The sequence below is a fragment of the Opisthorchis viverrini genome, assembly GCF_000715545.1.
Source record: "Opisthorchis viverrini unplaced genomic scaffold opera_v5_249, whole genome shotgun sequence".
NCBI lineage: Eukaryota > Metazoa > Platyhelminthes > Trematoda > Opisthorchiida > Opisthorchiidae > Opisthorchis > Opisthorchis viverrini.
This window is the reverse complement of record NW_008751907.1, coordinates 726,591-739,732: the sequence shown is the minus strand read 5'-3', so window position 1 is coordinate 739,732 and position 13,142 is coordinate 726,591. Positions and strand designations below refer to the sequence as shown.

The 13,142-nt window shown below is 44.4% G+C and overlaps 2 protein-coding genes across 2 annotated transcripts in view; one reads left to right on the top strand and one right to left on the bottom strand.

Moving 5' to 3' along the window:
* The window catches only part of T265_09024 (hypothetical protein), a gene marked incomplete at both ends in the record, with an annotated part of 16,219 nt that extends 10,303 nt beyond the window's left edge, over positions 1–5,916 (top strand). The window contains one exon of the mRNA XM_009174985.1: positions 5,785–5,916. Coding sequence (XP_009173249.1) covers positions 5,785–5,916 — 132 coding nt within the window. The remainder of the gene's footprint in view (positions 1–5,784) is intronic.
* The window catches only part of T265_14731 (hypothetical protein), a gene marked incomplete at both ends in the record, with an annotated part of 47,743 nt that overhangs the window by 16,718 nt on the left and 17,883 nt on the right, over positions 1–13,142 (bottom strand). Inside the window, one exon of the mRNA XM_009174989.1 lies at positions 9,644–9,917. Coding sequence (XP_009173253.1) covers positions 9,644–9,917 — 274 coding nt within the window. The remainder of the gene's footprint in view (positions 1–9,643; positions 9,918–13,142) is intronic.

Below are 13,142 nucleotides of genomic sequence, written 5' to 3'. Positions count from 1 at the left end.
GAACACTACAACTCCATTATCTATATACTTTTACCTAGAAGAAAGCTCGGATAGGTATAAGCTCTTTCCTGGTAACGGACAGACTTTGTTTAGGGTTTCAGTGATTCTGGATGTTCGCACCTAAGTGAAACGATCCAACCGGTACGGTGGTCCTTATTCCGTTTAACATCCTTGAGAAGCACACGCTTTCAGTGACTTCTTACACTGGGGCTGAATTCCTGGGAACTCGCGAAAACCATAAAGATTTGAAACAGCTGGCACTGTAATTAACCTTAAAGTCGATATGCCAAAGCACGATTCGGTTAAACAGTATAGGAGAACAACTTTCAAAGTCCAGATATACGGTTTACAAAGCTGTGAACGATGTTCATTTTAGAGGCAGGAGAACGCGATGACTGATCTTTGGCTGTCGTTTGGCTCAGCGTGTATGAAAATGGCACCGCGCAGACGTGTTAGTTCACACTAGAAGTCTACAGACCACACTAGCGTTTGGCATAGAATTTCAACCATCTTATCATATTCCTCAACTAGATGTGTTGCAGAAAGGCCTCCTCATGCTCTAGATGAAACGACATTCGATATATCGCCGTATGTTTCCCTGAAGACGAAACATATCACTCATGAAGTTGCTGAAGGCTTTTCGACAGTCACGGATAGGGCACACCCTCCTTGGAGCTCACCGCGTAGGCATACAAGTGGGAACCCGAATAATTCACCTACCTGATGAGTCCAAAGAAGGGCGAAACCGATCCTGGACTGCCAATGAGTTTTCAGCAACCCTATGAGTAGTGTGCTCCACAAAGAAAGTACTTACCATGCTTTTTTATATCCGACCAGTGACGTTGAAGTTTCCGAATGCCACTGATGATTGTGCGAATTGGTTTAAACTACACTGTACACAGACCGTTTGAAGGAAAATGACGGTACAGTTCAAAGAATATCCGTCCGACATCACTAACATATCATTCACACCTTACCCTAAATCGTTTGACCTTGAGATTGTGTGCACCAGGGCCAAATGGATAGAATTAATTGAAAGTGTGTCCAACGGTCCCGTTCAAAAACCTAGAAGATGGATATCTGCGTTTTTCGTAACACAACTGCGCACTGCCCAGCGAAATTTTCCGTAAAATGTGACCTGTTTTTTAGCCTCATGTGTGCGTCATCGCCGGACCCGGCGAGCAGGTGCTCTTATGTTTTGTTCCACCTAAGCAAGCCATCCGGTAGACGTTGCTACCTTACGATCGAAGACAGCGCAATGTTCAGCCGCGTTCACAAAATGCAGGTCAACCAATGTAGCATTATGTTCATCTTTTTTGTTCCCAATGACTTCCCTACTTTTCCGTAAATGTCTCATCTGTTCCAATCCACCTCATCTTTGTAATTTGTTTCGCATGACGACAATCAATCAATTTGTAAGGGCAGTGTGATCGATGCCCATTACTTTTCGAACACTTATTATTATTCCTGCAGCTGAAGTTAGAAAAGGATAGTAGGTTAGCCGACAGCGATCGGACCAATTTGTCCTCCAACCTTAACGCCGACATCTTTGAGCTGACGAAGCTTCTATAGCAAAAGGAAACACTTCGTATTGCACCAGCGGTTGACCCCGACTGCATAGTGATCCCGCGGATATCCGCTTCACAACTTCATATTGTACTACATCAGTAGTTAAATCGTGTCTCCGAAACATCCCGCATTTCCGGAAGTTTGGGAGTTGCGAAAGAACTCACATCAGAGCCCTATCCACCTGGTAATCTGTCGAAATCGTACCCCACCCCCTGGGAGCGCACGAGGTTATTTTTTAAATGGTATACAACCTTCGCAGTCCCTGATGACGTGCAGAAATTTTCAAGCAGGATGAGATAACAATCCACCGATGCAGTAGGTTGACTGGATCACACGAACCCGGAGATCCAAGACGTAAGCAGGAAAAAGGATTTCCGACTGGGCTAAGTGGGTTTCGGCAGGTCCCGGACAAAACGAATATAGGGCTTCTGCCGCACAAACTTTCCGAGAAGGACACTGAAAAGCCCTTTTTGTTCCTCTAACCAACCGGAAGGCAATGCATTCAGATTGACTTACAAATGTCAGGAACATTCGCCAAAAACGGAACGTCACCGAATGACGTTCAAATCTAATCCAAATCGGTCATTGATCCAATCTACCTCTTTACTCGAGCAGTGAAGAGGCACAAAAATACTTTTGGCCACAAAATTATTGTTTCTTAGAAGCGTCTGGTTTTGGGGGTAGCCAGTCCATTATGTGCAGTTAATTTCAGGACAGGGCAGCAGTTGAAAACATTCCCTCATCCGAATCAGTTTCCTTTCAGGAGCACACCCTTAGACGTTAGTTTTGTGGTTTTCGTTTCTGTAGGAGGTAAACCGCTGGATAACCAACGACCTCCAGGTTCACAGGAATCTCCTCTAAACTGACCTAACCCAACTCTCCAGAAACGCATATTATCAACATGACTTAGTTCAGTATCTCATCATTCAGCGCGACAAAAGCGCCGTATTGCGTAAAATAATATCATGTGACGCCAAAATACATGGAAAAAAGACGCTAACAAACGCATCTGGCACTATCAGTTGTGAATACTGACAGAAGGTCTACACATTTCCCTACGACTTATAAAGCTGTCAAATCAGCCACCTCAAGACGGGAGAATGGTGGTAAAATGTACTGGAAGTTATCTTCAAATGGGAGTGGGAAGATATAGATGATCCATGAACGTTCTAGAAGAACATATGAACCCAAAGGTGGTATCAGTGAGTATCACAGTTAGTTAATGCCAAAGCCAATGATCCCCGCAATGGTTTCTTCGCTCTCAAAAGGCAAGTCATTTCAGGTAGTCTCTGTTAGGCTAACTACTAATGTGAATGGACATGTAGGGAGACAGTATTCAGAAATCCGAACGTTGCGTCATATCCGACTTGTACGGTTCATGCACTGTACAGGATGGCCCAATCGACAGACCAATATTTAGAAATCATCTGAGGGCCGAAACCATGAGTGATGTGAGGTACGTTAGGAAACGGTTCGACAAAACCGTCCATTGCCGCGAATATGACAACGACAACCAAATGCCATCTACGTACTACCCTAGTAATAGAGTCCTGAATCGTCTCCAGAATAAGAGAGGGCAGCACCTTTGTTGCGAACTGAAGCAACAAACAAGTCTTATGGGCACCCAAAAACCAAATTATCCACACTGCTAACGAACAGCGAGAGGAAGCACATAAAGATTAACCAGGGCAAGTGAAGTCCGGTGTTTTAAAAGACTGGCATATCACCCTCAAAACATAAGTGGAGACAGTCAAAAAAGCGGCAAAAGTGAGTTAAACCATAAGAAAAAGGTAACAACCAGTCAACACGTGCGAACAGAGCAAATTCTCCGTGTAGTATTCGACTAACCTCATTGTCCTCGAAATTAATCAGGGGTGCGTACTTGAAAAAATGAGTGGGATGAACAGTTAGTGATGCTGAAAACTTGTAAACCAGGACAGAACGACATTTTTTCCATACCAAACAGAAAATGCTTGCAACTCAATGAAAACGAGTGAAGTGGCTTCAGTGAGAAACGGTGTGTAAAACACAAGAACTGATGAAATGTTTCCATATTACGACCCTCAGAATCATGGAAAGCGTTTTCCAAGTATGAATTCAAACGAATGATTTAGGCAAAGATCAAGCATACATATAGTTCAATGAACATTGCGGAGTTCTGGTAAAACCGAGGAGTGGCGTAAAACTGTTTCAATCTTGTACGTGATCAGCAGAGGCAGTAGGCACGCATCAAAGATCTCATAAATTGTCCGTGATTCGAACTAGCAAATTTCAGCAAGGGAGTTTACGGCACTACATTGGAGTTACAGGCCATTGTTAACAAGCCAATCATCCCCATGAGATATGGCACTACTCATCGTCACCCGCGCAAAGACCCATTCTAATGGATCATAGACGTTGGCAAAGTAAATTCATAAAAGCACTGAGAAAAATCGATCACACACACCTTTAGTTATAAGATAGCAGAGTAGTTAACACCTGTTCGCTGAGAGAGCCGCGGCAGGTCAGAGAATGTTGAAAACCATGGCCTATAAAAATGGAACTGAACAGTAGCTAGACGTCAAAAGCAATGGGTGAACACCTCGAATTTCGCAAGCTTAACCCATCAAACGATCCCAAAATCGTTCAGCTATAGCACCCTTTCGGTGCCCTCGGTTGCACGAGAGCTGGGATACTGCCAAGCTGCCCAAGCCTAGACAGGGTAAGTCGAGAGGCAGAGGTCGGGTTCGAACCACTGACCTTCTGGTCAGTAAATTCGCGTTCTGACCACTTGAGCCATCTTAGTCAATAGACTGACTTAAAATTCGCGGATGACAGCACAGTGCAAATAATACAAAGCCGCTTGGATCTCTGGACGATCACACAACGTGTCCTGGACGCTGCATTCCCAGACCCTATCCAAATCATATGACTTCGCCCCGAAATCCCACAAAACAAGCTAGTAATTGAACGGCTACACCAGCGGATTCAGTAGCTTTCAGTCGGGACGGAAGCTCCTACACAAACCAATTATACTATTCAGAGAAACTGAGAAAAAAGTACGCGAGACGGAAAATCGAGGTTGTAGGTTACTCAGGGATAGGAATGTGTGAATTTTTAGCTGACAACTGGAAAAAAGGCATTTCTCAAGACTGTATTAACTAGCATGCATTTCACGTAGTGTATTGCATGTGTTACCAACAGAGCTATGTATCCGTTTCTTGACAATCTATCGCATTCTATGAGTTCCAATAAAGAAGATAGGGCGGGTCAAGTGCGCATTCTCAGGTTGACTAATTTTTTCACAGATTAGCCTGAGTCGAATAAATATGCAACGTGATGGGCTTCCAAAAACCCCGCCTTCTGAACGCCAAACGCTGAGGGAGATGTGTGTGACGGTTGTATACTACTGGGTGCATTAATAACACGGATAAGAGAATAACGTGTGCATTTACACAGAGACTACTCAGTACGCGCACAGTCAGTACGAACAGACCTATTGAGACGTGGCTAGGCTCTCGCGAATCAAGTTGTTTTTAGATTCGGCAGTCTTCTTTGGTACTTCTTTGAAACAGTAGTTGGGGATGTTGTACATAAAAGCGACAGTGCCTACAATAGCTGTGCAGAATGTATATAACAGCAAGCAGAGAGGTAGTAGATTTCTACCTGGTTCATCACCTAAGATTTCAAGAGAACCGACATTTTGTGTATATTGTGATGGAATGAATTCACTAAAACCGACCGATAGATAGGGTGTTTACTAATAGTGCCACAATACACGAATAACCCAATTAGCCCATTACAGCATTGTTTGTATAACCGAAAGCAGAACAGAAAAGTGACTCATGGTTGGGTGACGACACTATAAAAGATGTGACGACGACAGTACGCAAAATGGGCGTCGTTGGTTGCAATAAGAACTTGTCAGCTGGTCGTGGGAATCTACGGGAAAAAGTTTCATTAGCACTGGTGCGTGCAGACAAAGCAACCAGGAAAACTGTATACGCCGGTGTTAACACCGGCCGAGGGAACAGAAGTGCTTGAACAAGCCTCAGAGAAAATTACTGACACCAGATCATTTGCCAAAGGAAACTCAGTAGGTGATGAATAAGCACCACAGCTGACTGGTTAAACCCAATACATTAAGTTTAACATCAGAAGTAGTGTAGAACATTTATAAGCATAGACCTTGCGACCACGATGTCACCCCCTACTCAACTGTTATTCTTGATTCAGACAACATCAGCCAGTGGGGGAAAACAGCCCAGAGCCGTAGCTGAACATACCAAATACAAGGCCAAAGATATTGACAAAAATTCCTGTGGGTTTGGCTTCCCATCAGAATACAGGAGGGATGTTGCCGAGTAGACAAATCAAACAGGAATAGGTCGCTAGTAAGAGTCACACAGTTCGGTTCCTGCGCTGGTTCATGAGTAGTAGACAACACCCTTTGGGTCTACAGGCGGAAACGACACAAAATGTCAAGGGACGCCGATTATGACAGCTGACCTACGAAGGTGGGCTAACAAGAACGAATTATGGGGAAACTAACACGAGATAGGGTTAGGCGAGCAGCGGGTTGTTTTGATGGATTCATTTTAGGAATTTCTCTAGAGAACAGGATGAAAATAACGGATTTTCTCAAGTAATTATCAGTAGCCAGGATCAATACAGAAGTTATGATGGATCCCCTTAAGTCATCAGCCTGTCTGATTAGAATTCCTGTCATCCTCGAAGAGTCGCAGATAAGAGTTCTGTATTCTTATAAGTTACTAGGTAGTTTCCTGAGATGGCCCAAGTAGGTAGAGCGCGAATTTACTGACCGGAAGGTCCGTGGTTCGAACCCGACCTCCGCCTCTCGACTTCCCCTGTCTAGGCTTGGGTAACCTGGCAGTATCCCAGCCCTCGTGCAGCCCTCGGGTGGCATGGCAGTTAGGCACTGAAAGGGTGCAACAGCTGAACGATTTTTCTTCCAGAGAGACTATGAAAAGGCAACGTTCCCATATGACGTTCTTAGAACGGATTATAATGTGAATTCGCAGTCCAAAAGAAGAACATAATTAGTCACTTGATATTTGGGAACATAATCACGAGTTGTACGACTGACCCAAACACTCCCTTTATGGAATTCCCGTAATATATATATGTAAAATACAAATATATATGTATAAATATAGCATTCTTGATATAATGTCACGATACCAGGTAGCATCACAGTACACATAAGTTCAAAATAATTTCAAGTGATTCAAAATGGTCACATCCTGTTTGATACTTAAATAATAGACCAAGTACAACCACTGACCACCAGCACCTCAGTACCGAAGAAGTGGCATGCTCAAATTTTCTTAGGTGGAGTCAGTTGCAGATGTGGCTGTTCAGGTGGTAAGCCAACAGTGGGTGGTTTGGTCAAACGTGCATGAGACGGTTCAGTCGACTGATTTGTGACGGCTGACTATGAACTGGTGTGCTCAGCAAGGACGGCGATGGGCTACTGATGACTCATTGATAGTTCGCGCAGTTTCAATCAGGTCAGGAACTTAAAAAAACGTTCAGCTGTAGCACCCTTTCAGTGGCTAGCTGCCATGCCCCCTGAAGGAAGCACGAGGGCTCGGATACTGTCAGGTTGCCCAAGCCTAGACAGGAGGAGTCGAGAGGCGGAGGTCGGGTTCGAACCACGGACCTTCCGGTCAGTAAGTTCGCGCTCTAACCGCTTGAGACATCTTACCATCTCAGGAACTTAGGGTATCCAAAAGCGCTAATCCAAACTGGCGAAGACAAAACGATGCTACTTGATCCGCAGCAGGAAATCTGTCTTTACACAAGTGTTTCTCCATTCCAGCATCTAAATATTCATCACTTCAATCATTGTGACGCAATAGGCAGTTATCCATGCCATGGTAGCCAGTAGCACACAGACTTTTCGAACCGGGCCACTGCACAATTTTCGTGCTTTCTCAGTAAACAAACTACGAACTGGGTTATATTGCGTTCGTATTGTGAACCACTCACCTCCTTGTGAGTCACACCTATACTCAGTGCAATATTAGTCTGGAACGGGGGAGATAGTAACCAAACGGCAAACCAAACTGTCTTCTACGTACGATTGCTGGTGAAAATGCCTGATGGAAATGGATATCCACTTTGAAACCATGGGCCTTAAATTAGCAGCGGCAAGAATTATCAAAAAATTCCTCCGCTGAGGGCTCTCGGAGCTTGGGACCACTCCAGTAAAACCGACAGCACATAATCAGCAGATCATTGAGTACGAATAAACTCTGTACGACGCTGGAGCCAAGAACATCATCCGCCTTCACCGGATGAGTTGAGTGTTCAACACTACGGTATTTATGAAAGCAAGCACTATTGCTTCTGATGTTGCTACTGGAAATGGAATCTCACATAAAAATAAATGAAAGTTGCTGTGGTGTGGAGAAGCATGATATCTAAATCTTTTTGCAGAAGCCACGAAATGCCCAGACTTTTCGAACCGGGTCACTGCACAATTTTCGTGCTTTCTCAGTAAACAAACTACGAACTGGGTTATATTGCGTTCGTATTGTGAACCACTCACCTCCTTGTGAGTCACACCTATACTCAGTGCAATATTAGTCTGGAACGGGGGAGATAGTAACCAAACGGCAAACCAAACTGTCTTCTACGTACGATTGCTGGTGAAAATGCCTGATGGAAATGGATATCCACTTTGAAACCATGGGCCTTAAATTAGCAGCGGCAAGAATTATCAAAAAATTCCTCCGCTGAGGGCTCTCGGAGCTTGGGACCACTCCAGTAAAACCGACAGCACATAATCAGCAGATCATTGAGTACGAATAAACTCTGTACGACGCTGGAGCCAAGAACATCATCCGCCTTCACCGGATGAGTTGAGTGTTCAACACTACGGTATTTATGAAAGCAAGCACTATTGCTTCTGATGTTGCTACTGGAAATGGAATCTCACATAAAAGTAAATGAAAGTTGCTGTGGTGTGGAGAAGCATGATATCTAAATCTTTTTGCAGAAGCCACGAAATGCCCTACATGGCATCCGTGACAAGCACTGCCACAGCGTGGTAACAGAGGAGACTTACAGGCCCGTTTTCAGGGGCAGCAACAGACGACGATAACATAATGGCGAATTCGGACTGTTCTATGAAACTGTCGAAAACGTGGATCTACAGATCACAAATGCAGTGGTGCAAAATAGAGACAGAGGGGTGAGGTCACTGGATTCGGTTTTTTAGGGATGAGACAGACATTCATAAACACCTGAAGAAAAGGGGATCGCCAGGTAACCAGATCACGAGTCAACGGATATCAGGATGTTTTAAGCCTTACCAAGAGACAGTAAACAAGAAATATTGGCGCCGCGCAGAGAGACTTAGGCAGAATGAGACGGAAGTTCGAATGCTAATTTACCAGTATACTGAGAATGCCATGATTTCGGTCTTCCCGTTGGGGAGCGGCACCGGGATTCACTGTTGTAAGTTACACTGAAACTGTCTCGAGGCAGAGTTCTGCATTGGAAAAAATTCACTGCTTCTTGTTTAACTGAACTTCTCTGAAGGTTCTAACGACGATAGGAGTCTCTGAGCGCGGTAGCTCTCAGAAACAGTAGCGCAAGACCAAGCGTAATAGACGACGATGGTAAATACTACAGCGACTTTTGGTCGGGTTATTACTAATTCACACATCCTTCCAGCAAGTGGAGAAAATAGTGAATAATCGACCAGGCAACAAAAAAATTACAAATCGATCGGTCTGGGAGTGGTTAAAATGCACTCAGATCAATCACGAAAAAAATGATGGCAAACAGATTGGATTGGCTATACGAAATCCGAGCGTATAGTCAACCAACTTCCGGTTGAACCACCACAGACATACGACAACGCGACCCAATGAGAATAACTGAATGAAATAAAACAGTGTAGGGGCTTCGCAAAGCGAAGACAAAATTACCATAATACAAGAGCGAGAATGAGGATATAAGGCCACTTATTAGCTTCAGCACAATAATGGCCTGCGAATAACCAACGGCAAGATCATTGTAAACCCACGAGAGAAACAGTAGCTATGGTAGATGTTCTACTAACCTGATACGGTTCCGGGTCGAGCATGGCAGTATCGAGTTTAAGCGACGCAGACAGCCGATTAATGTCAGCCTTGTTCTGGCCAAACATCACCACCGAATCGGTCGTTGAATCATGATCTCTTATCATGTCATTTAGTTTTGTGCGCGACGCCTGACTACTAATGTGTTGCGCGTATTGCTCGTCCGTAGTGAGCAGTTTCGCGACGCGGAAACAACACCACGGGACCGATTCGGTTAGTGGCGGACCACGATTCGTCAGAAGCGGCATGAGGTAACTTGTGGAAACAGAATGGAAAGTGAAGTCGGAGTCAATACATCATTGGTTGGGAATTTTAATGGCGGACAAAAGATTTCAAAATAAGCGTAAAGCACTGGAGAACAAAACCGAAATTCAATCAACTCAGAAATGCGCCCAATCTGTTCAGTCACAAGATTGCACATGAAGACGGGCTGTATGCTAGTAAGAGGGTTCGAATCAATATATTCCCATTTACTTTACTCGGCCAAATCTCTGGTGTGACCATTTTAAGGTCAAAAGGTGCCTGCTATGTTTGGATGCACGCAAAAGGTAGTCCGTTACATCCATGGTTTCAACTCGCATCATTGACTGATATTTTGTTACGCTGTCCGGCCCTACTACTTGCTTTTCCGTGCAATCTTAAATGTCTATATACCCTGACTAACCTCACTAACCAGGGGTCATTGCTTGCAAATGTCACAAATGATAAGTCGAGGGCTACCCCGGCTGGGTCCGTTGTTGAGCGGAGTATACTGACGCCTTCAGTTTGTACTTCTCCACTACTCGTCCAATCAAACAAGCGTATCCATCGTCTCACCATGTGTGACGTTCGTACGGCAGATGGCCTGAATGCCCAGAACAGCCCATCAACAGCAAATCGAAAATTGGCAACGATCGAGTTGTACGGCTTTTACACTCGATAATGCATGTCGCTTAACTGAGTGCACTGTGGAATGACCTTGAATCGTGAAGCGCAGTTAAGCGTCACGACGAGTGGTGACATAGTAAACCGGATTCACCGATTGATTGAAACCTAAGGATGCTTTGATAAGTTTCTGTTTGTCTGTCTGTCGTTTGTCTCACACTAAGGTCACAGACCGATTTCAGTGAAAACCAGCGGACACGTGTTCAAACCCTCGTAGAAACTTGAATTCCACTATGATGATCATAGCTGTGTCTAATTTCTTTCAGCTTACATCATTGTTCAGAGAATTCACTCACAGAGCTCTAATTTATAAGGGTGGAAACAGAAACACTCCTGTCTGAACCACATCAGTCATGCGTCTTGTTACGAAGCGATCTTGAGGAGAAAAGTGCAATGGAGTGGTACAGCGAGAAAGGACACGGCGCTCGTGGTGGCAACGATCGCCTGAAGCATGTGGTAGACCCAGTTTGTTGTGGCCTTAGCTACCTGATTTGAAAGTACGTGTGAACGATTATGCACAAAAGGGTGCGGTAACGTTTAAGTTGCCGTAGTAATGTGTCACCCACCATCATATACATATAGCTGGTTGAATAGTTCCTGTGCTTTTTTGTCGGTCAGGGGAAGTGAAAACATAGTGCACTCGTATTTGTAAGCTTAAAGATTCAACGATAACTTCTATGTACAAAAGGGAAAGGAATCAAAGGAAGACATGGTCATCGTGGGATCAGTCTCCTATGCACAGTAAGCAAGATTACGGCCCGTATCCCACTCAACCGGCCAACCAATAAAATTTCAAGCACAACGTTCCTGAAAAAGCGGGGTGGATTTCGAAGCATCGAAGTATGATTGACTCAATTTCTCTGAAAATGTAAATGCGAGAAAAATCTCCTGAACGGAATCCACCGCTCCGTGGAGCAATCCTCACTGGCGCATAGACATCAAGAATGCACGTACCAGGATGTCATGCTATTTTCACTACTGTAAGGCAGCAAGACCTGGATGCTGTGCAAATATGTTCGGCTTCTTCACAGATTTCACTTCCACTGTCTGCACAAAGTCCTGCGGACAAATTGGAAGGACCTAATCGCGAACACCAGCCTTTCGGAGAGCAAAACTAGTTGAAGTTGAATGCACTCCTATGCGAAAGCAGCTCCTGTGGTTAAGTCATTCGAGGCGATTAGCTGAAACTCGCATCTTAAAACAATTTGTCTATGGTTAGGTGAAGAACGGAGTTCGAAGGTGGGACACGCAAAACTGTACTATTGGGGCAGTCTTCACTAGGTTTTAGATCGTGAGGGACCTGGCAAAATCCCATTCACAGGGGCGTGATAAGCTCTGAGACGCAACGCGTCGCGATGCTTCAGAACAAACAGGCCATTCGAAAGGGGCTCTCCCTCCATGACGCGGGTTTGGCCATGTGGACCCGTACAAGATGCGGATGTACGTGCTCTAGCAGTATCGACCTTGTGGGTCATGAGCGTAGTCACCGGTGTACCTGCCGAACGTAACCTTCTTCTGATAAATAGCTGTCCCTCATTGTCATCTTAAGGATGACAAAATCAAATAACCAAAAAGTTATAGATTGCCATCTTGACGTAAGCCGCCCGTCAAAATGGTGTTATACGTTGAAACCTGGAGAAATTGACGGATAATGCTGAGAATCAATTACTTAACGCCGGTGTTCATTCTAATATGATCATATTTAGGCTGTGTGGTGTTCTGCAGACGGCCTATGGGTGTTCAACCACCGAGCTCATTCCCTCAGGTCTCCATCGGCGCAAAAGACTAATGTGTGGCACCAAATTGGGCTCAGCGCTAACTATACCAAGAGCTCGTACTATTTGTAAGCATCCCGTGATTTGATCACTGCTGACCGGTAAATCCGATTAGGATTGCAGCCATTCATGCTTGAGTTAAGGTTGTTCCCATTCCATGTAATGCTTCCAAACGTGCTTCAGCTAGTTCACAATAATTCCCCTGGCACATTGAGCCAGAAGAACAAAACATCAAGTTACAAACGGTGGGTCGTAGAAGCCATAACTAAGAAAACGACAACTAAGGATGATAACTAGTCAGCGGCTAAGTTCCGTGGAGCATGCATGCGAGTATTGAAAGACGGTTGAAAACGGAACATGTAGTAAAAGTTCGCGACGAAGCTACAGGATGATACAAGTAGACGTACGGCGTTACTATAAATAATAAAGATTCAAAAATGAATAGATACGATCAATCTGAATCCTAAAACTAAGCTGAAGTTGACGTTATGGCAACATTCTTTCCAATATATAAATTCAGATTTTATCGTGTTATGCTCACATCCCCATTTAAGCTTGCATACGACAAAAACCGAGCTGGGGTATTCGGAAAGATCGAAACACGCACTGTGTATTCGCTCCGTTTTTTCAAAATGCTTCGTAATTCATTGATAAACCACTTTTTCTCGTTTCAGCCTAGCTTCTGGGCCCTCAGTCTTTACCGTTCTTATTCTGATTTTCGCTGCAGTCCATCCCTCGTCGAACAGAACATGACGTTGTGTTTGTTTCTGTTATATATATA